This window comes from Microcebus murinus, chromosome 9 (genome assembly GCF_040939455.1).
Source record: "Microcebus murinus isolate Inina chromosome 9, M.murinus_Inina_mat1.0, whole genome shotgun sequence".
Taxonomy (NCBI): domain Eukaryota; kingdom Metazoa; phylum Chordata; class Mammalia; order Primates; family Cheirogaleidae; genus Microcebus; species Microcebus murinus.
The window spans coordinates 85,833,791-85,858,990 of NC_134112.1; the positions used below are offsets into that span (position 1 = coordinate 85,833,791).

A 25,200-nucleotide genomic window follows, 5' to 3' on the forward strand; every position below is an offset into this window, starting at 1 on the left:
CCATTTGATCCAGCAATCCCATTGCTGGGCATCTACCCAAATGATCCAGTGACACTCTACAAAAAAGACACCTGCACTCGAATGTTTATAGCAGCACAATTCATAATTGCAAGGCTGTGGAAACAGCCCAAGTGCCCATCAATCCAAGAATGGATTAATAAAATGTGGTATATGTATACCATGGAGTACTATTCAGCTCTAAGAAACAATGGTGATATAGCACATCTTATATTTTCCTGGTTAGAGCTGGAACCCATACTACTAAGTGAAGTATCCCAAGAATGGAAAAACAAGCACCAGATATATTCTCCAGCAAACTGGTATTAACTGAGTAGCACCTAAGTGGACACATAGATACTACAGTAATAGGGTATTGGGCAGGTGGGAGGGGGGAGGGGGACGGGTATATACATACATAATGAGTGAGATGTGCACCATCTGGGGGATGGTCATGATGGAGACTCAGACTTTTGGGGGGAGGGGGGAAATGGGCATTTATTGAAACCTTAAAATCTGTACCCCCATAATATGCCAAAATAAAAAAAAATAAAAAATAAAAAAAAAAAAAGAATTTCACCTTTCAACTTTTGGCTGTGTGCAATTTGCTGACTCAAAATGAACAAAATAATTCACATTGTACCATGATCTGAGAGAGAACTTGGCATGAGGCTGCCTTGCTAAAATTTAATTCACAGTAATCATTAATCTTACCAAAACCTGGAACTTATTTCTACAGTAGCCAGGGCAGGAAAAATACTGTGGCCCATCTCCAGGTGTGTACTGGTACCCTGCAGCCTGTGCCAACTTCTTAACCAGGACTCAAGACTCTTACCTGCTCACTAACCACCATCTCTCACCAACCATGGCTACCTTTGTGGAGCTCAGTACCAAAGCCAAGATGCCCATCATCGGCCTGGGCACTGGGCAGGTAAAATGCGAATCTTTGGACACTCCGCTTCCCTGAAGGGGCATCTGGGGGTCCTTTCCTCTCTGCATTCAGCTGGGAAAGCCCTTAGCCTGGGCAGGGGTTTGGCAAGATGAGATTCAGCCGTAGAACCAGGACCCAAGTTGCTTTCTTTTTCAGGGTTGATTCAGGCTGCAAGGTTCCAAGACTGCATGAGAGCTTCTCTTGCAAACTTTAAGCCTCAAGCAGGAGCTGGACTTAAAATTGTTACCCAGGGAAATTTCTCTAAAACACTCCTTGGATCTATAACACTTAAGGAGGTCCAATATTTCAGAAGTCTTGGCCATTTTCTATGTGCTGGGTGGCTGAGAGGAAAGGATGCAGAGCTCTGAATGCCCTGGTACTTCTTGCTGGCCACAGTGTGAGACTAGGACCAGCAGCTTGTTACAAATGCAGAGTCTCTTGGGTAGATGCCTGATAATGCTATTGCTGAGTCCATTGGTATTTCTGTTTTTAGCTTTTTGAGGTATTTCCAAATTCTTTTCTACAAAGGTTGCACTAATTTGCAGTCCTACCAGCAGTGTAAGAGTGTTTCTATCTCTCCACATCCTTGCCAGGTTTGTTGTTTGGGGATTTCTTGATATAGGCCTATCTCACTGGGGTTAAGTGATATCTCATTTTGGTTTTGATTTGCATTTCTCTAATAATTAGAGATGTTGAGCATTTTTTATGTTTGCAAGCCATTATTCTGTCTTCTTTGGAAAAGTTTCTGTTCATTTCCATTGCCCATTTCTTGATGTGGTTGTTTGATTTTTTTCTTGTTAATTCTTTTGAGTTCTATCTAGAGAGATTCTTGTTATCAGACCTTTATTGGAAGTGTAGAGAGAAAATATTTTCTCCCATTCTGTAGATCATCTATTCGCTCTAATGATAGTTTCCTTGGCTGAGCAGAAGCTTTTTAATTTGATGAGATCCCATTTGTTTATTTTTGTTGCTGCGGTGATTGCTTTGGGGGTCCTCTTCAAGAATTCTTTGCCTAGACCAATGTCAGAAAGGGTTTTCCCAACATCTTCTAGGATTCTTAAGGTTTCATGCCTTAGATTTAAGTCTATTATCCATCTTGAGTGGATTTTTGTGAGAGGTCAGAGGTAGGGATCCTGATTCATTCTTCTGCATGTAGCTATCCAGTTTTCCCAGCACCATTTATTGAAGAGAGATTCTTTTCCCCAGTGTATATTTTTGTCTGCTTTATCCAAGATTAGGTTACCATATGCATAAGACATTCTATTATAAAGACATCTGCATCCAAATGTTTATGGCAACACAATTCACTATTGCAAGGACGTGGAAACAACCCAAGTGCCTGTCAATTCATGACTAGATTATTAAAATTTGGTATATGTTTACAATGGAATATTACTCAATTCTAAGAAATGACAGCGAGTTAGCACCGCTTATATTATCCTGGACTGAGCTTAAGCCCATTATCCAAAGTGAGGTGACACTAGATCAGAAAACTGGGCTCCACATGTACTTGCCATCAAATTGGTACTGACTGATTATCACTATGATGCTCAAAGGGTGGTGGTGTTCACCAGGGATTCGGGGGTAGGGAGGGTAGACCCACATCTGAGGGATGTGGTGAACAGTGTGGAGGGGAAAGGCATACCTCTAATCCTTGCTAGGGAGAGGCAAGGATATAAAATGTAACCAAAATGTTAAAAAAAAACACACACACATTTATTGGGTGTCGGGCAGGTGGGAGGGGGGAGGAGGGGATGGGTACATACATACATAATAAATGCAATGTGCACTGTCTGGGGGATGAACACACTTGAAGCTCCGACTCCATGGGGGAAGGAAGGCAAGAGAAATGTAGTAACATTAACATTTGTACCCCCATATTATGCTGAAATAAAACAAAACAAAACAACAAATGCAGAGTCTCAGGCTGCACCCTAGGCTACTAAACTGGCGTCTGCACATTCACAAGATCCCCAGGTGATTCCTATGCATGTAAAGTCTGAGACATACTGAGACCACAAAAGGACCTGGGCTGGGGGTCAGGAGCTCTGGTTCCAGCTGGCTGTGTAAATGTCAGCAGACAAAACTCAGGAAGGCACATCCTGTGCTCAGGGAGGCAGATCCTGAGCTCTCTTGGGGTGAGTTTGGCATTGTTCCTCTTCTTCTAACTCTGCCTTCTTTGCCATTTCCATCAATGGGTAGCACCTCCCTAACTAGGTACCAGGAGCAATGCTTGGATTTCCTGTTCCTTCTTGTCCCTCATGGCTAATCTCCTGTAGAGTCTGCCTCCTTTACTTTGTCCTTGTTTGCACCCACGTTCACCATCTGTTCTCCTGGGCTGGAGGGCAGGAGCCCTTTTTGTGTCAGTGCTGGGCCTTTCTCAGGGTGCCTTCCTGGTCATCCTGGGTGAGCAGGTGAGACTCGTTTGTTTCATTCTCAGCTTCTCAATAGCTACATCTGCCCATATCAGAGTGTGGCAAAGAAGCAATGCAGATCTCCAGGGAATCTGCTCACCCCATACTCATTCACTAGAAATGTTCAGGATTTCTGAATTAGAAGTAAGGATTATGAATGGAGCCCCTTTCAAGATGTGGGGATGATATCCTGTGAAAGGACTGTGTGGGGCTGAGAAAGGGTGTGGTGTCTGGGGCGGGGAACGCCGGGCTGGTTCTAGGTTGCTGGCCGGGCGCCATTCCTTGTCCTGGTGGTGGGGTGGCTGCACATCTCTGTGTTGTGTACTTTCCAGCATGTGTGCATTTCACAACAGAGATTTAAAAACAATTTTGTGGGATTTCAGTTTTACAGGTTTTTCTCACTATTTGGCTTGGTTGTGTTAGACCAAAATATGATGTTTCTAATGTTGTTTTCTTCCTTTTCCTTTTCCTTTCCCTTTCCTGAGGATGGATTAGAAACTTTACTCCCAAAAGGCTTTTCATTTCTCCTTTTCCTGCAAAAATTATGTAACACGTTGCATTTACTGTGTGGGTCAGGTGATGTGCCAACACCTTACACTCATCGTGGTAGGTGATCACCAGCACAGCCTCACGAGGCAGGTGCTATTGTTTTTCAAAGTTTGCAGACAATGTTCAGGAATATTGAATCATCTCAACCCCACACAGTATACATGTGATGGGGTCTGGACTTAGGCTGTAAGGACCATTTTCCAGATTCTTGGCACTCTTTAGAGAACTTGTCTGAAAATTCCTCTGGGTCATTGAAAGTCCAGTGCTGAGCCTGGTCTTTAGAAAGTTACAGAGAGCACCATTTGCTCCTCCCTCCCAGCTGGAGAAGTAACCTGGATAGAAGGGAGTTGAGTTTTAGCTACGATAGGACATGAGACCCTAATCCGAAATGTAATTAACTTTCTTTTTTTTGAAAAGTATTCGAAAGTTTGTTCTTCACAGGTATGCCCTGGAAAATGGACCCAGGGAGGTTTGAGGAAGTTAAGGTGTGTGGGAGAGGCTGTTGAAAGTGGTCTGGGGACAAGAGGATATACAGTTAGCTGAGCACAGCTCTGGGAACCTATATAGTTCCAGCAACGTGGGAGGCTGAGGCAGGAAGATCACAGGAGCACAGGAGTTCCAGTCCAGCTTGAGTGATGTAGTGTAATCTTATCTCTAAATAAATAAATCAATAAAAGAGTATATAATGGGCTTTCCTTTTGCTTTTGCTATTCAGTCTCCCCCAGACCAAGCCAAAGAAGCTGTGAAGGTGGCCATTGATGCAGGGTATCGCCACATCGACTGTGCTCCCGTCTATGAGAATGAGAGTAAGGTGGGGGAAGCCATCCAAGAGAAGATCCAAGAGAAGGCTGTGAGGCGGGAGGACCTCTTCATCGTCAGCAAGGTACACGGGGCTCCGTAGGGGGAGGACTTCCCTTCAAAGTAGGGGGAAGTATGTGGATCCAGGTCAGCAGCAAGAACTCTCTGGGCCTCTCCTGTATGGACTGATTGTCCACCGTCTTCCTCTCTGCCTGTATAACAGAGGTGGGTGCCATGATGTCCACACTGCAGGCCAGCACTGGGGCAGGAGATGCTGCTGCTCCCCTACACCCGCCTGTGGGTTGGTTTCTTGTAGTTACCCAGAGTCCAGTTATTCAGAACCCTAATGAGTCCCCTGTTCCCTGCCTGGGGGGGGGGGTCCATCTGCCCAGTGGGAGTCAGAGGCTGGGGTGCAGTGAGGGCTTCATGCCGACCCCGCCTCCCAGCACTGCAGTCTCAGTGGTGCCGCCCTGAGTTCTCAGCCAGGGGGTGTTTTGGAAAACAGTGGGGGCTTTTTTGTTCTCACATAGGAATTTCTTCTTGGTTCAGTGTGGTAAAAGGAGACAGGGTGTGAAGTCCTTGTGTGGGGGGAGGAAGAAAGACTTCTCACACAGAATTTAGGATAGAGAGAGTACAAAGTTTACTTATTGCAGTGAGAGAGAAGAAGAGAGTGGCCACAGCACACAGGAGGGAGTGAAATTGCTGACAGCTGATGGAAAGTTGCTTGGAGTTTTAAAGGGTAAAAGGGGTTTTTTTTTGCTCTCTGCTTTAGCAGACTGATAACGGAAATAGCAGAGAAGTTGTTGCAGGTTTTCTTTATTTGTTTTTTTCTTTCCTTTATGCGGCCAGCTTCTCTGAGTCCTTGAAATCTGTCTGGCAAGAGTGGAGGCAGAGAATTTGAACAGGGAGCTCACACCCTGCTGCCTGTTTAGGGCTCTTCAAAGCTGAGAAAATGAAATACTTAGAGAGAACCAGTTAGGCCACAGGTGTTTTAATGAAAACAAAGGGGGTCATTGTGTTATGAGTTTTCTCTTCAAAGGGGCAATTATGTGTTGTCAGTTTACTTCCCTTACTTTCCGTTTGATAGTTTATTTTCCTCTGTTAGGTTATTAGTAAGACCACCTTTCCAAAGGTGAGTTATGAAATGTCATAAATAAAGAAGTAGCTATTGGGTGTGAGGGGTAGAGGGTCACTGGATTTGTTTAATACACAACTTGCCAAAAAACACTAGTTTCAGGTACTTGGAAAGAACACGCCATGTGTTGGGAGCAATAGACTCCAAGGTATGCGGTGGTCAAGCGTATAGAAACTGCTGGTAAAGTCATTCTTAGGGCCCAATAGGCTTGGAGATAGCGCAGTGCAGAAAAAGGACCCTCTGCTCCCAAAGGCATAAGCATGCTTGAGATTTGGAAGCTAGACACAAGTCCTGCTCTCAGACAAGCAACAGCTGAGGAAGAGAATTACACAAGAAAATAAATATCTAATCAGTGGCCACATTTGCTAAATGATATCAGAACATGTACAGTACTGAGAGAGGTCAAAATAAATGACCTTCAAGTCTTAAGAAATGTCATTGACTTGCTGAGCCCTGGTGACCTTCCATACCGGATCATGTATTGTAACCAATTTTGTTATAAATGTCTTGTCTCCAGCTTAGATCAGGGTACAAATCAAAAATCAAGGAGAATGACAATGATGGGGCCCTCTGTCTCCCCAGTATTAAGGTCTCATCCCTACCCTCTTTGCAGCTGTGGCCTACCTGCTTTGAGAGAACCCTCCTGAAGGAAGCCTGTCAGAAGACCCTCAAGGACCTGAAGCTGAGCTACCTAGACCTCTATCTGATTCACTGGCCACTGGATTTACAGGTTTGAGCTGCCCCCTTGCTCAGTATCTAGTTTCTGAGCAGATGCCAGAACATGGCAGTTGTGCTAGGGCTGGGCATGCCATGGGCTGGAGAGGAGGACTTGCCTTGCAGAACTGTGACCTGCAGGTTGTGGAGAGGAGACTATGGAGCAGAAAGTCCTGTCCTGGAAGGGGGCCAAGCCACATGTGACTGTTGAGTTGGCCACATGCCAGGCTGTAATTGATGTTATCTCAGAGAGAAGCCATGATTTCTGGCAGCCCAGACAACTGGCACTGCCATATCTTTGTCTTGATTCTATGTTCAGAGTTCTCTTCCAGGAGAACTCTTGGAATATTCTTGCATAATACTATTTCAGGGCTCCACTCTCTTATTAACCAATGCACTTCCTGGGAGTGGCATCTTGGAGAAAAGTCTAACTGTGGTGCCACTGGAAGGTACCAGACGGTCCACATATAAGAAGTAGTACTCATGGCCTGGGGTTCTCCCCTGTGTGCTCCTGCCTGCTTCTAAAAGGTGGGAGGGACATGAGTTCACAGCTAGAGTGATGATGGCTTGCCACCCCTAACTCCACACTTCTACCAGTGTGAAGTAGAAGGCTAGAGGCTGCAAAGATACAATTATCCCAGAATACCATATCCTTAAGACCTAACCCTTATCTAGTGGCCCTGAAATTAAAGTTTTCCAGCTTGTATATGAGGTCTGAGTCTATGAGGTTAATGTGCATGGTGATAATTCTGGATTCTGGAATGTGCTGGTATTGGATTTTAAAATTAATCCAGCAGTTTCTCAAATATAAGAGTTTACCGTCTATTGTAGATTGATATAGAGATTTGTTGAAACTTATGTTCTTGAAGTGTATACTCCAGAGCTTGAAAAAAATGGTATACAGATGTGAGTGCTTAGCATGAGTCAGGATCCTGAAACCTTGTTTCACAGAAGAAATGTCTGGATACAGATTCCAGTTAACTTTTTTGTTCTGCATTCACAGCCTGTGAATAACTTTTCCCCCGAAGATGACAAAGGCAATATCCTTGGCAGTAAAATAACATTCTTGGATGCCTGGGAGGTAGGTTCCAGCTTCTTCTAAGTGTGTTCGTGGGAGAACTTTTCTCCAGTCCACGAGACTCCACACTGGTATGCAGGAGCCCACAATCCTGATTCTGTCTAATGTCATCATTGTCGTTCTCTAGCCCTTCCACTCCTTCCTTATCACCTTTGGCTTTTGGGTCCATCTGACACTACTAAAATTTCAATGCTAACACTGAGTCCTCAAATGAGACTGGAAACATGATGTGCCCAGTGTGGGAGCCACACCTGATATTTCTGAAATTAGAGGGAGGCATGGAGAGCAAAAATTTTGGCCTGGATGTGCACAAAATAGCTGAGAAATCTAGGGTAAGTTTTCTAACTCCTGTAAACTTCAGTTTCCTCGTGTTAAAAAAAAGTTTTCTAATTCATACTAATAACACATATTCTTAGGATGTGGCGAAGATTAAGATAACTGTCATGCCAGGAACTTTAGTCATAGAGCGCATGTAATCATCCAACCCTATGAGGCAGTGTTATCCACATTTACAAATAATAAAATTGAGATCTGGATAGGTTGGTGCCTAGTGCAATTCACAAGGCAAGTGTGTGGTAGAGCTATCATTCTATTGTGTATCTCCTTGAGGTCAGGTTTATAAGCTCCCACCTGTGAGAAGTTGCAGTGTTTGTCTTTCTGAGCCTGAGTTCTTTCACTGGACATAAAGTCCTCCAGTTCCATCCATGCTGCTGCAAATGACATCATTCAATCTTTTTATGGCCAAATTATATTCCATTGTGTGCACACACATAAATATGTACACACTACATTTTCACGGACACTTAGATTGCTTTCATATTTTTGCCATTGTGCACAGTGCTGTGATAAACATGCAAGTGCAGGTATCCTTTTGATATACTGATTTCTTTTCCTATGGAAAATCCCAGTAGTGGGATTGCTGGATTCATATGGTCATCTATTTTTAGTTTCTTTTGACATCTCCATACTGTTTTCCATAGTGGTTGTATTAGTTTACAGTCCCACCCAGAGTGTACAGCAGTTTCCTTTTCTCCACATATGGATAGTTTTTAAAGACTGTTCTGAAGCTCTCTGGGTTATGTGTAAAAAGAAAAATCCAAAAAACAACCAGCTGTAATAATGAGCCATCAGTAGTGTTATCATTAGATTTGTTCGGCAAGGATATATCCCTTGCAGTTCAGTTCTACAAGTCAAAATTAGCAATAGAAAAAACACAATGATTTTTGTATTAATAACTAAGAGCCATACTAAGCAAATTACTGAAAATATATTTTATGAACAAGAGACTACATGAAAGTCAGTACTCTTGAGAAAATCTATAGAGGCATCAGTTTAGGTCTGTTTCCTTCCTGACATGATGGTATAAATACATGGTAAAATGTGACAAAATACCATTAATGTACAAGCTGTGAGCTGGTTGAGCCCACATACTAGAAAGAGTATCTAAACTACAAGTTGAAACTGATGGTTTTTTTTAAAAAAATTATATATTGTTTTTACTTTAATGATCCCACAAGTCATTATCCAACTAAGTATCCCTAGGTACTAGTTTGATATTTTTACTAAAATGAATTTATTAACCTTTACCCATAAAAAAATATATTACTTTCTTTTTGAGAGTGACAAAATTATACATGAAAGAAAATTGAATTCTGGTACATAACTATAGAAAAGGACGAACATCTTTATTTCCTGCCATAAAAAATCTTCTTGTTGGAGAAAACTTTGGAGATTGCTGTACTCAACCCAATGAATATTTTATTGGTGAGAATAAAAATTGTGGCAAGATTCACAATATAGCATAAGATTTCTGTGCTCATCTTTGCATTAAGTTTCCTAGGAGGGTTGTGTCATATCTGTTACCCTGGTAAAAGATGACCTCTTAAATTTTATCTTAGAAATTATTCATTGTGACATATATAAACTAGCACACCACTAACATTAGTTCCACAAAATGTTTTGCCCTAGCTCTTATGATGATATTAAGTATGACAATCAATATCTCATGGTCCTTTGCAAAATGTACCCTGGTTTCAACAATGCTATGTCTTCTCAACAAATATAATAATGATTACTAAATAAAACATTCTGAAGGCATGTAAAATTATCAATGATCAAGGTCAGAGGTTGTGATTCCAATCAGGGAGGATTGAAATATAAGTGTTAGATATTTAGATGGACTCAAAATAAGTTCAGGAGAAAGCTCATTGACCAGAATGAAGTAGGGGGTGGGGTGAGAAAAGCATAAAGAAGTTGAGACATATCATGTAGGCAAACTAAACCTCTAGCCTATGACACAAAATAACTTTTATGTTAACTCATTGCCCACTTGGTAGTTTTAGGGACCTTAGGATTTGACCAATTCTAAACTCTGTTTCCCACATTGAAGAGGCTCTGGGGGTGGAACGCAGGCATCAGGAGTCTTCTCTGAAGCTCTCAGGTGATTTCAAAGCCAGAGGTGTGAACCACTGGGTAGTGTCCCCTGAACCCACCGTGCTTCCTCCTGCCTCTAAGCCTTTGCTCCTGCTTTCCTCCCTCCCCTCTCATTTTCCCCTTTTCTCTAGGTTGTTTTTTTTTTTTTTTTAACTCTACCCATAAGGTCTCCTCAATGACTCTATTCCATATAAATCCCTTCCTTCTCTACCCTCCCTGCTTCTAGTGCTATGCCATTGTCACTGTATCTGAGGGAGTCTCAGCATTGTGACTGTTTTTCTCACAGACAGGAACCCCAGGACTTCACTAGGCCTGTAAGGATCTCAGAAGAAGGAAGCACTTTGTAAACTTTTATTTATTTATTTTAATTTTTTTATTTCAGCCTAATATGGTGGTGCAAATGTTAAGGTTACATGCATTGCTCTTGTCTTCCCTCCCCTCTCAAGTCAGAGCTTCAAGCATATCCATCCCCCTGACAATGCACATCGCAAGTGTGTGTGTGTGTGTGTGTGTGTGTGTGTATACCTATCCCCTCCTACCTGCCCAACATCTGATAAATGTTTTTGTTTTTTTTTTTTAACATTTTGGTTAGATTTTATAACTTTGCCTTTACCTAGCAAGGGTTAGAGGTATGCCCTTCCCCTCCACACTGTTCACTACATCCCTCAGATGTGGGCCTACCCCCCACCCCCCGAATCTCTGGTGAACACCACCACCCTTTGAGCACCATAGTGATAATCAGTCAGTACCAATTTGATTGTGAGTACATGTGGAGCCCATTTTTCTGATCTTGTGTTACCTCACTTTGGATAATGGGCTTAAGCTCAATCCAGGATAATATAAGTGGTACTAGCTCACTGTTGTTTCTTAGAATTGAATAATATTCCATTGTAAACATATACCAAATTTTAATAATCCACTCATGAATTGACAGGCACTTGAGTTGTTTTCACATGCTTGCAATAGTGAATTGTGTTGCCATAAACATTTGGATGCAGATGTCTTTATAATAGAATGTCTTATGCTCTTTGGGGTAGATGCCTAATGATGCTATTGCTGGGTCGAATGGTATTTCTATTTTTAGCTCTTTGAGGTATCTCCAAATTATTTTCCACAAGGTTGCACTAATTTGCAGTCCCACCAGCAGTGTAAGAGTGTTCCTGTTTCTCCACATCCTTGCCAGCATTTGTTGTTTTGGGATTTCTTGATACAGGCCAATCTCACTGGGGTTAGGTGGTATCTCATTTTGGTTTTGATTTGCATTTCTCTAATGATTAGAGATGTTGAGCATTTTTTATATGTTTACAGGCCATTATTCTTTCTTCTTTGGAAAAGTTTCTGTTTCCCATTTCTTGATTTGGTTGTTTAATTCTTTCTCGTTAATTCTTTTGAGTTCTACATAGATTCTTGTTATCAGACCTTTATCAGAAGTGTAGAGAGAAAACATTTTCTCCCATTCTGTAGGTCGTCTATTCACTCTAATGATAATTTCTTTGGCTGACAAGAAGCTTTTTAATTTGATGAGATCCCATTTGTTTATTTTTGTTGCTGCAGTGATTGCTTTAGGGGTCTTCTTCAAGAATTCTTTGCCTAGACCAATGTTAGAAAGGGTTTTCCCAACATCTTCCTCTATGATTCCTAGGGTTTCATGCCTTAGGTTTAAGTCTGTTATCCATCTTGAGTAGATTTTTGTGAGAGGTGAGAGGTAGGAATCCTGATTCATTCTTCTGCATGTAGCTATCCAGTTTTCCCAGCACTATTTATTGAAGAGAGATTCTTTTCCCCAATGTATATTTTTGTCTGCTTTATCAAAGATTAGGTTACTATATGCTGATGGTTTCATCTCTGGAATCTCAGACCTATTCCAAATATCAATGCTTCTGTTCTTGTGCCAGTACCAGGCTGATTTAATTATGATTGCTTTATAGTACAGCTTGAAGTGAGGAAGACTCCCAGTTTGTTCTTTCTACTTAAAATTGCTTTGGCTATACGCATTTTTTTCTGGTTCCATACAAAGTGAAGAATTATTTTTTCCATATCTGTGAGGAATGATGGTGGTACTTTAATGGGGATTGCATTAATTCTGTAGATGACTTTAGGTAATACTGACATTTTAACGATATTGATTCTACCAATCTATGAACAAGGTAGATTTTCCATCTGTTTACATCTTCTACAATTTTTTTTTTTAGTGTTTCATAGTTCTCCTTGTATAAGTCTGTCATCTCTTTTGTTAAATATATTCCTAGATATTTAATTTTTGGTGGGAGCTATGGTAAAAGGAATTGCATTTTTGATTTGAGCTTTGGCTTGAGTGTTCTTGGCATATATGAATGCCTCTGATTTGTGTATGTTGATTTTGTAACCTGAGACTTTTCTATGTATAATATCATATCATCTGCGAAGAGCGAGAGTTTGATCTCATCTGCACCCACTTAGATGCCCTTAATATCCCTCTCTTCCCTGATTTCTATAGCTAGGACTTCGAGCACTATGTTGAATAGAAGAGGAGATAGGGGGCATCCTTGTCTAGTTCTGATTCGAAGTAGAAATGGTTTCAATTTTTCCCCATTCAGTATGATATTGGCCATGGGTTTGTCATAAATGAATTTCATAATTTTAAGGTATAAGGTACCTATGCCTATTTTGTTCAGAGTTTTTATCATAAAGGTGTGTTGGACTTTGTCAAATGCTTTTTATGCATCTCTTGAGAGAATCATATGGTCTTTGTTCATGTTTTTATTTACGAGGCGAATTGCATTTATAGACTTGAGTATGTTGAACCAGCCTTGCATCCCTGGAATAAAGCCCACCTGGTCATGGTGAATTATTTTTTTGATGTGCTGCTGAATTCTGTTTGCTAGAGTTTTGTTTATGATTTTTGCATCTATATTCATGAGGGATATTGGTCTGTAATTTTCTTTTTTTGTTGCATCCTTTCCTGATCTTGGTATCAAGGTAATATTGGCTTCATAGAATGAGTTAGGAAGGATATCATCCTTCTCAATGTTGTGGAATAATTTCTGTAGTATAGGTATGAGTTCATCTTTGTATGTTTGGTAGAACTCTGAAGTGCAGCCATCTGGTCCAGGACTTTTCCGTTTGGGGAGGTTGTTTATTACTGCTCCAATTTCTGTGCTTGAGAATGGTCTATTCAGGAATTCTGTTACTTCCTGGGTGAACTTACGGAGGTTGTATGTATCCAGGAATTTGTCCATTTCTTCCTCATTATGTAGTTTGGGGGCATATAGATTTCTATAGTAGTCAAACATAATGTTTTTTTTTTTTATTTTTGTGGTGTCTGTTGTGACCTCCCCTTTTTCATTTCTTATTGAGTTCATTAGAGTCCTTTCCCTTTGAGTTCTTGACAGTCTAGCCAGAGGGCTATCAATTTTGTTTATCTTTTCCAAAAACCAACTTCTGGTTTTGTTGATCTTCTGTATAATTCTCTTGTTCTCCATTTCATTTAGTTCTGCTTTGATCTTAGTTATTTCTTTTCTTCTGCTAGGATTGGAATTGGTTTGCTCTTCTTTTTCCAATTCCTTGAGTCTATTCATTAGGTTGTCAATATCTAATATTTCTGTTTTTTGGATGTGAGCATTAATTGCTGTTAGTTTTCCTCTCAGATATGCTTTTGCTGTATCCCACAGGTTTTGATAACATGTGGCTCTATTATCAGTTTGTTCAAAGAAACTCTTGATTTACTTCTGAATTTCTTCCTTGGCCCAATAATTCTTCAATAATAGATTGTTTCATTTTCATGACTTTTTGAGGTGTTGAGTGTTTCTATAGGAATTGAACTCTAATTTTATACCAGTATGATCAGAGAAGACACATAGTATTATTTCTATTTTCTTGAATTTTTTGAAATCTGCTTTGGGGCCTAGTATGTGATCAATTTTGGAGAAGGATCCATGGGCTGCTGAGAAAAATGTAAATTCAACTTTATTTGGGTGGAATGTTCTGTAGAGATCTGTCAGACCTTTTTGGTTAAGAGCTTTGTTTAAGCCCCTTATTTCTTTACTTAATTACTGTTTGGAGGATCTATCCAGTTAATTCAGTGGAGTGTTTAAATCTCCTGCTACTATGGTAGTATTGTTTAACATGGTATTTAGATTAGACAAGGTTTGCTTTATGTGACTGGGTGCTCCTGCATTGGGTGCATAAATATTAAGAATTGTTAAATCTTCTTGTTAGATCTTCCCTTTCACTATTATAAAGTGGCTGTTTTTATCTTTTTTTACTTTTGCTCTTTTAAAGCTTATGTTGTCTGCAAATAGTATAGCTACCCCTGCTTTCTTTTGACTTCCCTTTGCCTGGATGATAGTTTTCCATTCCTTGACCTTCAGGCAGAAGACATCTTTGTGGGTTAGATGTGTTTCCTGTAGACAGAAAATACTAGGCTTGTGGAATTTTATCCACTCTGCCAGTCTATGCCTCTTCAGAGGAGAGTTTAAACCATTTACATTTATTGAGAGGATTGAAATTGGAGGAAGATTTCCATTCATATTGTTGAAGTCTTGTTGCTTTGACTTGCTCCTTGAGCCATCTTGCAGTTCAAGATCTAGTCTTTAATTCTTTGAAGATTATACTTTGAGGAGCGTCTATTGCCCTGTTCAGTGTGGAAGGTAGGTCTGAGAACTTCCTGTAGGGCTGGTCTGGTCTTTACAAATTCTTTCAGTGATTGCTCATCTGAGAAGGACTTTATTTCTCCCTCATAGATGAAACTTAATTTTGCCAGATAAAGAATTCTAGTTTGGGCTTTATTCTGTTTTAGAAGAGTAAGGATAGCCACCTACTCTCTCCTGGCTTGTAAGGTTTTAGATGAGAAGTCTTCTGTTAGTCTGATAGGCTTTCCTTTATAGGTTATTTGTTGTTTTTGCCTTGCTGCATGGAGGATTGCTTCTTTCACGTTTCCTTTGGTCAGCCTAATAACCACATGATCAGGTGATTGCCTATTCACATTGAGTCTCCCCAGAGTTCTGTGTGCTTCTTGTATTTGAACATCAAGACTTCTTGCCAGGCCCGGCATATTTTCCTCCAATATTATGTGAAATAAGTTTTCCAACCCTTGTGAATGTTCCTCTTCCCCTTCTAGAATCCCGATAATCTGAGGTTTGGCTTTTTTACATAATCCCACACTTCTTGTAAGCTTTGGTCTTATCTCTTGTTTCTGTGCTCCCTTTCTTCCTCTGATTTGTTTAGCACATAGGCATAATCTTCAAGCTCTGAGATTTTTCCTTTGCATGATATATCCTGTTTTTGAGGATTTCCATTGTATTATGGCGTTCCTTGAATGTTTCCTTCATTGCCAGAATTTCTGATTGGTTTTTCTGTATTATTTCAATTTCTTTGGAGAATTTTTCATTCATTTCCTGAATTGTTCTTATGGGTTCTCTATGTTGGGATTCTATTTTCTCTTCAATTCCATTGAGTTTTCTAACAATCTATATTTGGAATTTGTCCTCCGTCAGTTTAATCATATCATGTGAGTTGGTGTCAGTTGGTGGAGATCAAGTATTTTCTTTTGGAGGTGACTTTTCTCTCTGATCCTTCATTGTCCCCATTATCTTTCACTGGTTCCTCCTCATTTGCATGCTTTGTTGAGGACTGGAGGTGCTGGGACTCAATTATGAGCTAAGTTCTGGGGTTCCAATGGAATGATCCTTGGAAGAGCTGCGGGATATGTGCTCTGGTACTATATTATCTTAAAGGAGTTTGAGCCTGTTGGGTTATATTTGACCTGATGTCTTCACCTTCTGTCTACAGAATTTAGTGGTTTTGGGCCCCTTGCTTAGACAACCAGGTGTTTGATCACTCTTGTGAGATCGAGACCAAAATCAACCACTAGATTGAAGTGAGAGGCACTGTATTAGGCTCTGAGTTTACTCTTTCTTTTGTCATTTGTGGTTTGCGAGAAGGAGTTAATTATCAAGGTTTTCCAAGACCTTTGTATTGCACTCTAGCCTCCAAATAGGATATAGACATATTTCAGTCTTAAGGGAATGTCCTGCCACTCCCAAGGGTTCCCAGAGTCCTGTAATTACTTTAGGAAGGGTGATAGGAGCATCAGGTATCAGTGAGCCTAGGAGAGAATACTTCAGAGGATTCTTGATCTGTAGCTAGGGGGGAGCTGTTAATATGTTATTCAGAGATCTTTTGTTACACTTTCAGATGAGCTTCTGGTGGGGAGAGTCAATTGGTCCAATTGCTAAGGACTATGGTCAAGATTTTCGTTCCTGAACCACAGGCCCATACATTGGCAACTATCTGGGTGGCAAAGGCAAGCACCTATATTCTGAACTTATCAGATGATCAAAACCAACCAGTTGAATGTAAACATCACTCTGCCTACTTCTGCTTAATTCCAAGGACCCACATATTCAAGCTAGTCCTACAGGGAAAGTCCCTTTTCTCATTTCTCTCAACCTTCCAGGGCTGAGTCTGGTTTGGTGGGCTGGGGGGAGGCAATGAGTGGGATTGCTGCAAGTCCTAGACTAGGAAACATCTTTTCTCATTTTACCCCTCCCCCAAGGGTAGAGTTTGCTCTGTCAGAGGGGAAGATAACCCACCATCCTGAGGGAAAGGCACTTTCTAGGGCTATGTGACCAAGACATGGTTACCCTCGTACCTGTACCCCACCCAGGATGGGGTTTATCAAGTTGGTATGTGGTTTAAATCTCAGAGCTGTTGGAGAAGCCCTGCCTGAGGCCACTGAGGGTCCCAGACCAGAAAGAGACCTGCCACGACACTCAGCCCCTGCCAGGGTGGGGTCAGTCCGTTTTACTCAATACCCCTGTGGCCTGGTCGCCTCCAAGGGTCGTCTTCAACCCTGGCAGATCTCAGCCCAGACAGCAGATTCCCTTACTCCTCCCCAATTCCCAGGAATGGGACTTCACCTTTGGCTGGAGGCACCAGCTATCAGGCTACAGTAGAGAGGTAAAGACGGGACTCAGCTTGATAGGCTGTCCTGATAAGCTGGACCTGACACTGATGGGCACCCCAGCCTGGACTGCAGTTTCCTTTCACTGCTGCAGCCCACCCTGCTGCGGTGGATGCTCTACCTACATCTCCTACCCCAGAGACACTGAGGCAAGCCAGGGCCCCTGCTATCCCTCTGGGTGCACAAGAGGTGTCCCTTCCCTGACAGGCCCTGGAGGAGCTGGTGGATGAGGGGCTGGTGAAAGCCCTTGGCATCTCCAATTTCAACCACTTCCAGATCGAAAGGCTCTTGAACAAACCCGGACTGAAATATAAACCAGTGACTAACCAGGTAAATTCCGTCTGGGAAGAGGGTAGGGGTCTTGACCTATTACTGCTTAAATGTTTGGAGGCCAATTTGATGCTACCTACTCAGTCTCTCCTCAGTGTCAGTGGTCAGGGCACTTTGGGGAGCTGTGAGACTGCTCTCAGGGTGGGTTAGCAAGTGTGTCAGTGGGAAGGTGTTTGGCCTTTGCTTGGTGGTCTTTCTCTGTGTGTAGAACCAATTATGAACAACTCAAATAGTAGGCCGATTTCCCTGGTGCTGAGGACTGTTTGCTTTTTCAGGTTGAGTGTCACCCATTCCTTACACAGGAGAAACTGATCCAGTACTGCCACTCCAAGGGCATCACTATCACGGCCTACAGCCCCCTGGGCTCTCCAGATAGACATTGGTGAGGCTTCTGAGTGGTGGATCTTTCTCTTAATACTCTTAAAATATTATCTTTTAGTTGGTTAATGTATTTGTCAGATTATAATTTATTGGAAGGAAAAATGTATCTATGGTAATGTATTTGGTATACCCAAATACTGTGAAAAAAAAAAAAAGGAAATTAAAGTGGTGACAACCCTGATCATGTGATAATACTCTAGGTCACCCACCTAGGACTTTACTGGACCAGCTTTGTAAAATGCTGAGGTTCCAGAGCCTATGGGTGGACCCAGGAAACGACCCTAAGCTTTAAGGTCTTCCTGCCTGGAAGATGGAGAGGCTGTGATGATTCTACTTGAGCCATCATTGTGGTGAAGATTCATATCCACCATTTTACTGCCTGCAGGCCCAAGCCAGGTGACCCTTCTCTACTGGAAGATCCCAAGATTAAGGTGATTGCTGCAAAGCACAAGAAATCCACCGCTCAGGTACATTGTTTTTTGGTTTCTTTTTTTTAATTCAGCAATTACTTCTTCCAGTCTTGTGTTAAACCATGTTTATTTAAGTCCTTGAAGGGGAAGAAAACAGAGGGTGAAGCTCACTAATATGCTTTTTTGAAAGTGTGTTGGGATCTCCCGGAAATACTAGAAGAGTCACAGAAACAAGAATCACCTCTAATAGCTTCCTGTGAAGCCCAACAGCCCGGTGGCAAAGCATGGCTTTGAGGTCTTGATATCTGGGTTTAGATTTCACTTCTACCACATATCAGCCTTATGACATGCAAGCCACTTTTCTTACTCCTAAACAAGGACAATCATAGGGCTGTTACTAGGATTGAGGGAGTTAATCAAGCTGAGGACTGGAAGAGTCTCTGATAGTTGTTAAATGCTCAGAAAATAATAGATTTTGTAAATAAGCCACAGGGAGCTGGTGAGATATTTTATTTTTCATTTATACAGAAGGAGGGGTCTTGTATATCAGTGGAAAAATGATGTCCCCTTTGTGTACAGGTTGTGATCCGATTCAATATCCAGAGGAATGTGGCTGTGATCCCCAAGTCTGTGACACCAACACGCATTGTTGAGAACTTTCAGGTAAGATCCCAGCTGGTTGGCCTTGCTGTTTCTCAGTGGCATAGGGCCAGGAGAGGCCATCTCGCTAGGCTTCTAATTTCATCCCTGCATTATCTCTGGGTCCTATGCCCTTCCTACCACCCTGTCATTCTCAGTCCAGGGAGCTAACTCCACAGAGCTGAGATGACTGACCATGGGCTGAGGACAAGTCCCTGCCCTCTGGTGGGGGTGGAGCTCTGTCAGGTGTGAACCCAACTGTGTGTCACATCACTGAAAAGACACCTGGATTCCCCTGAGCAATGAGGTCATGAACCATGCACAAGAAAAGACTGGCCTGATAGCTGGAACTTACCTAAAAATGATAAAGGCCATATGTCACAAACCCACAGCCAACATCATACTGAACAGGGAAAAATTGAAAGCATTTCCACTTAGAACTGGAGCCAGACATGGTTTCCCTGTATCACCACTTCTGTTCAACATAGCGCTGGAAGTCCTAGCCAGAGCAATCAGACAACAGAAGGAAATCAAGGGAATCCAAATAGGGCAGAAGAGATCAAACTATAACTATGACTCTTTGCTGATGATATAATCTTATATGTAGAAAACTTTAAAGATTCTGCCATGAGACTCCTGGAATTGATAAACAAATTCTGCAGTCTCAGGTTACAAAATCAATCTACAGAAATCAGTAGCAATCCTATACGCCAACAGTCAAACTTAGAACCAACTCAAAATCTCAATACCCTTCACAGTAGCAACAAAGAAAATAAAATACCTAGGAATACATTTAACTAAGAAGGTGAAAGACCTCTACAGTAAGAACTACAAAACTCTGAGGAACAAAATTGCAGAGGACATAAACAGGTGGAAAACCATACCATTCTCATGAGTCGGCAAAATCAACATTGTTAAAATGTCTATACTAACCACAGTGGTCTACAGATTCAATGCAATCCCTATTAAAATATCGACATCATCTTTTTTTCAGATCTAGAAAAAATAATTCTGTGCTTTGTATGAAACCAGAGAAGACCCTGTATAGCAAAAACAATCTTAAGCAAAAAGAACAAACTGAGAGGCAGCAAATTGCCAGACTTCAAGCTATAATTACAAGGCTATAGTAATTAAAACAGCATATTACTGGCAAAAGAACAGAGATATAGACCAATGGAACAGAACTGAGAACCCAGATATAAAATCATCATCAGACTGCCATCTAATCTTTGACAAAGCAGGTAAAAACATACACTGGGGAAAAGAATCCCTATTGAATAAATTTTGCTGGGAAAATTTGGATAGCCACATGTAGAAGACTGAAACAGGATCCATACCTCTCACCTCTCACAAAAATCAACTCATGGTGGATAACAGACTTAAACCTAAGGCATGAAACTGTAAGAATTCTAGAAGAGAATGTTGGTCAGGAGTGGTGGCTCACGCCTAGCACTCTGGGAAGCCAAGGTGGGTAGATTGCTCGAGGTCAGGAGTTCAAAACCAGCCTGAGCAAGAGCAAGACCCTGTCTCTACTATAAATAGAAAGAAATTAATTGGCCAACTAATATATATATAGAAAAAATTATCCGGGCATGGTGGTGGCACATGCCTGTAGTCCAGTTACTCGGGAGGCTGAAGCAACAGGATTGCTTGAGCCCAGGAGTTTGAAGTTGCTGTGAACTAGGCTGATGCCACGGCACTCACTCTAGCCTGGGCAACAAAGTGAGACTCTGTCTCAAAAAAAAAAAAGAAAAGAAAAGAAAAAAAAGATAGAAGAGAATGTTGGAAAAATCTTTATAGACCTAGGAAAAGAATTTATGAAGAAGACCCCAAAAGCAATCACAGCAACAGCAAAAATAAATAAATGAGACCCAATCTAATTAAAAAGCTTCTGCACAGCCAAGAAAACTATCACTAGTACAAACAGACAACCTATAGAATGGGAGAAAATATTTTCATACTACACATCTGATAAAGGGCTGATAACTAGAATCTATATAGCACTAAGGAAAGTCAGCAAGAAAAAAATCAAACAACCTCATTAAAAACTGGGCAAAGGACATGAACAGAAACTTTTCAAAAGAAGCAGACTAATGGCCTACAAACATATGAAAAAAATGCTCAACATCTCTAATCATCAGGGAAATACAAATCAAAACCACAATAAGATATCACTTAAGTCTGCCAAGAATGGGTTTTATCAAAAAGTCTCCAGGCCGGGCGCGGTGGCTCACGCCTGTAATCCTAGCTCTCTGGGAGGCCGAGGCGGGCGGATTGCTCGAGGTCGGGAGTTCGAAACCAGCCTGAGCAAGAGCGAGACCCCGTCTCTACTATAAATAGAAAGAAACTAATTGGCCAACTAATATATATAGAAAAAATTAGCCGGGCATGGTGGCTCATGCCTGTAGTCCCAGCTACTTGGGAGGCTGAGACAGAAGGATCGCTTGAGCCCAGGAGTTTGAGGTTGCTGCGAGCCAGGCTGACGCCACGGCACTCACTCTAGCCTGGGCAACAAAGCGAGACTCTGTCTCAAAAAAAAAAAAAAAAAAGTCTCCAAACAATAAATGTTGGCATGGATGCAGAGAGAGAGGAACACTCACACTTCTCGTGGGACTGCAAACTAGTACAACCTCTGTGGAATGCAATATGGAGATACCTCAAAGAGCTAAAAGTAGAACTATCATTTCATCTAGCAATCCCACTATTGGGCATCTACCCAAAGGAAAAAAGACATCTGTACTAGAATGTTCATAGCAGAATAATTCACAATTGCAAAGATGTGGAAACAACCCAAGTGACCATCAATACATGAGTAGATTAATAAAATGGTATATGTATACCATGAAGTTCTACTCAGGCACAAAAAACAACAGTGATCTAGCACCGCTTGTATTATTCTGGATAGGGCTGGAGCCCATTCTACTAAGTGAAGTATCACAAGAATGAAGAAACAAGCACCGCATGTACTCACCATCAAATTGGTATTAATTGATCAACACTTATGTGCATATTTAGCAGTAACATTCATCAAGTGTCAGGCAGGTGGGAGGGGGGAGTGGGAGATGGTTATATTCACACCTAATGGTTGTGGTGTGCACTGTCAGGGGGATAGACACGCTTGAAGCTCTGATTTGGGTAGGGCAACGGCAACAGATGCAACCTAAACATTTGTACCCTCATAATATGCTGAAATAAAAAGAAAAAGAAGAGAGAGAGAGAGAGAGAGAGAGAGAGAGCAGAGCAGACAGGCCTGACCTCAATGCCCAACTGCTAGCAGCAGAGGAGGTATGGACTGTGTTTGGAGATCTGTCCTTTGAAAGAACCTATCAGGGAGCACAGACAACATGCACACCTGTGGTTCCCCTTGCAACAGTAATTCTAAAAGCACTACAGTCTTTGTGTGGGACTTAATTTGGAGAAAAGTTTACAAACAGTGGACACAACAGTAGAAATTCCTATGTCCAGTTTGTGGTGTGGATGTGAGCTCACTCCCTGCTAGAATAGCTAGTGGTCTCAAGTCACAGCAGTTATTGCCTTGCCAGTGATGTAATGGAACTGTCTCCTTCCCAGGTCTTTGACTTTAAATTGAATGAGGAGGAGATGGCGACCTTACTCAGCTTGAACATAAACTGGAGGGCCTACAGCCTGGATCAGTAAGTGGCATGGGGTTAAGTTAACAAGTTCTCCTAAAGTGGTAGAAGGTTCTCTGGAAGATTGGAAAGCACTTGTGATGACCTTTGTCTCCAAATTGCTATTTTCTTGCATTAAAAAAAAACTAAGGTTGGAGTACCTGGGAATCGTTATGAGGACAGACACATTCCTAGTTGATGTTCATTGTCTGAAGTTCTGGATGTAGAGCTAGAATTTTAAGAGAGGACCAAGTCATCACTGGGTAGTAGACAGTGCATTCATTCATTCATTCATTCACTCAGTAATGGGAGGAGATGCAGTCAGAAAGAGGTGTCAGGGGCTTGGAGGGTGGAGAGTGGTGTAAGCTACATTGATTTTAGCTTTGAGTGGAGTGAGAAGTCATTGCATGATTTTGAGCAGAGGAGGGGTGTGATTTGACCCATGTTTTAATGGAACCACACTGACTTCTGCACTAAGAGAGCACAGGAGACTGTTGTAATCATCCAGGGAGGAGGGTCACGGGACCTGGGTAATGGTGGTGGAGGAGCAGAGGATTGACTGGATTCTACGTATAGTGGGAAAGTAGAGCCAAGTGAATTTGCTAACAAATTAGGAGTCAGAGATACTTCCAAATTTTCTTTGTTCATTTTTGTGTTTGCCTGAACAACACAAGAAGGGACTTGCCATTTGGGGGAAGACATCAAGAGTTTGGTTGGAGACATGTTTGTGATGCTTCTTTGACATTTAGGAGGGAGTTTCAGACAGGCAGTTGAGTATATCAGTGTGGAGTCAGGGATCAAGGTTTGGGCTACAGGTAAATATTTGGCATATCGGTGGTGTTTAGGGACACAAGATTGCATGAATTCAAGAGAAATTATACCATCAATTATAGAATTCTCTAGTTCTAGGCATTTTCTCATCCTAGGCATTGTTATTTGAATGCCTCTTAGAGGTAGGAGTACTTTTACATTAAATCCTTTACATTTTTTATAAGTATTTCACAAAAAATAGTCACAATGACTAGGTGATCATTATAAATTATCTCTTTTCCATCAATACTTTCTGATAAATGTAGCTAATGAAACATATCAAAGACTTTTGTTTTGAGGAATTTGACTTGTAAAATTTATTATTTCCAAGTCCCAAATTCAACCACAGTTTGAATCTCTTTTTATGTTTTTAAAACCCAAACTTCATTTTTCACTATTGAAAAGCTGTTTGACTGTTTCCAGCCTTCCTCTCATGTTATAATATTCCACATCTCTGCTGCCCACAGTCTATATCTCATAGCAACCAGTACCAATCTGACAATTGCTACTTATATCAGAGGTCAACAAATAGCAAGTATATAGAGTAAAGAGAAATAGTGAACATAAATGTGTCTGTCCCCAAAACTTAGCTGCTTCTCCTCCTATGAACATCATTTCCCCTGGAGGCAGTGGATTAGAGGGGGTGGGGGTCAGGAGAAAATCTCCCTTGTTTCAAATCCCAGCTCTACCACTGATTTATGAGCTGTGCCACAGCGGGTAAATTTGCTGTTCCCCAAGATGGCTTATTTACAAAGTAGGAATGATAATACTAATCACAGCTAATATCCACTGAATGTTAGCTTAGCATGTGCCAGAGTCTTAGGCCCTTTCCCTGTGTTACTATGTCACTTAATACTCACAACAATCCCCAAAGTGTTATTTCCCACCTCACCATGTGGTGAGAGTGAGGTGAGACAGTCCTGGAAGGCACCTAGCTGGGCAACAGGTGCACATAACCTGTCATTGCGGGTTTATTCTTGTGCCCTGGTCCCTCCTTGCCTGGCCTCCTTCCTAGCACGGCCCTCACATCAGCCTGAGGGAGGGTCAGGTGAGAGCACCCTTCCTGTGTGCTTGCAAAGTCTTTGGGGAGGCGCCTGAGAGAACACACCAGAGAAGAATGACTTTTAAACCTGAATTGTTGTTTTTGTGGAACAGGTTCTTCTTTATGCTTGTTTTCTCTGCAGGTATTCTCATTTGGAGGATTTTCCCTTCAATGCAGAATATTGAAGCTGAGTGTCCTGATGGAATTACCCAGTGGTTTCTTTCTCTACAATGAAGTGTTACTCTCTCCACCTGAGCTGCCTTTTAGCCAAGCTTGTCTGAAATCACACGGAGCCTGGCCCCGTTGTAGGCCAGAATCCAGGCAGTGTTGTATCTAGATGCACATGTTCAACTAGGAGAAGATTATCACAGAAAAGCGTGGCTCGGATAAGGAAATGACAATTGGTTTTCACTTATTTGATCTGAACAAATGGTTGTCAAACACCAGAAATTCTGATAACAATGAGTATCCAAAGAATCAAATGAATAAAACATAATAACAGTAACACGCATGTGTTGAGGGTTTACTATGCACCAACACAAATCAAAGTGCTCTTCATGTGGGTGTAGAAATTGAATCTTGGAAACAACCCTTTGAGGTAGGAGCCCTTATTGTTCACGTGTTGCAGAAGAGGACACAGCGGGGCTGGGGGGACCAGGGAACTTGCTCCAGGCCCCCCAGGAGTGAGAAGTAAACCAAGCTGTACAGGAGTGGGGGCTGGGGAGCTCACGTGATTGGTCATCCTCATCCTCCCAAATCCTCTCCTGGCCTCTTCCCTCCCTGCCTTTTTGCACTCTTGCCCTGTGTGGCTCCCCATTTCTGCCCTTAATATACCACTATGCCAAAGTGTCAGAGGGAATACCATGTCCTTATCCCTGCAGCCTCATCACCACCTGGCGGGACACAGAAGCAGATGGGTGGCTGTGCTAGTAACAGTCTGCAGATTCCACAAGGTGCCACTGTTCAC

At 41.8% G+C, this 25,200-nt stretch overlaps 1 protein-coding gene across 1 annotated transcript; it reads left to right on the top strand.

Annotated features, from left to right (window-relative positions):
• Positions 1–773: 773 nt before the first annotated feature.
• On the top strand, positions 774–24,753 carry LOC105860192 (aldo-keto reductase family 1 member B10-like). The gene is made up of 10 exons (XM_012744743.3): positions 774–928; positions 4,607–4,774; positions 6,438–6,554; positions 7,542–7,619; positions 17,200–17,322; positions 17,598–17,704; positions 18,089–18,170; positions 18,693–18,776; positions 22,323–22,405; positions 24,376–24,753. The coding sequence occupies exons 1-10, from the start codon at positions 863–865 to the stop codon at positions 24,416–24,418; spliced, it is 951 nt and encodes a 316-aa protein (XP_012600197.1). The 5' UTR covers positions 774–862; the 3' UTR covers positions 24,419–24,753.
• Positions 24,754–25,200: the final 447 nt, after the last annotated feature.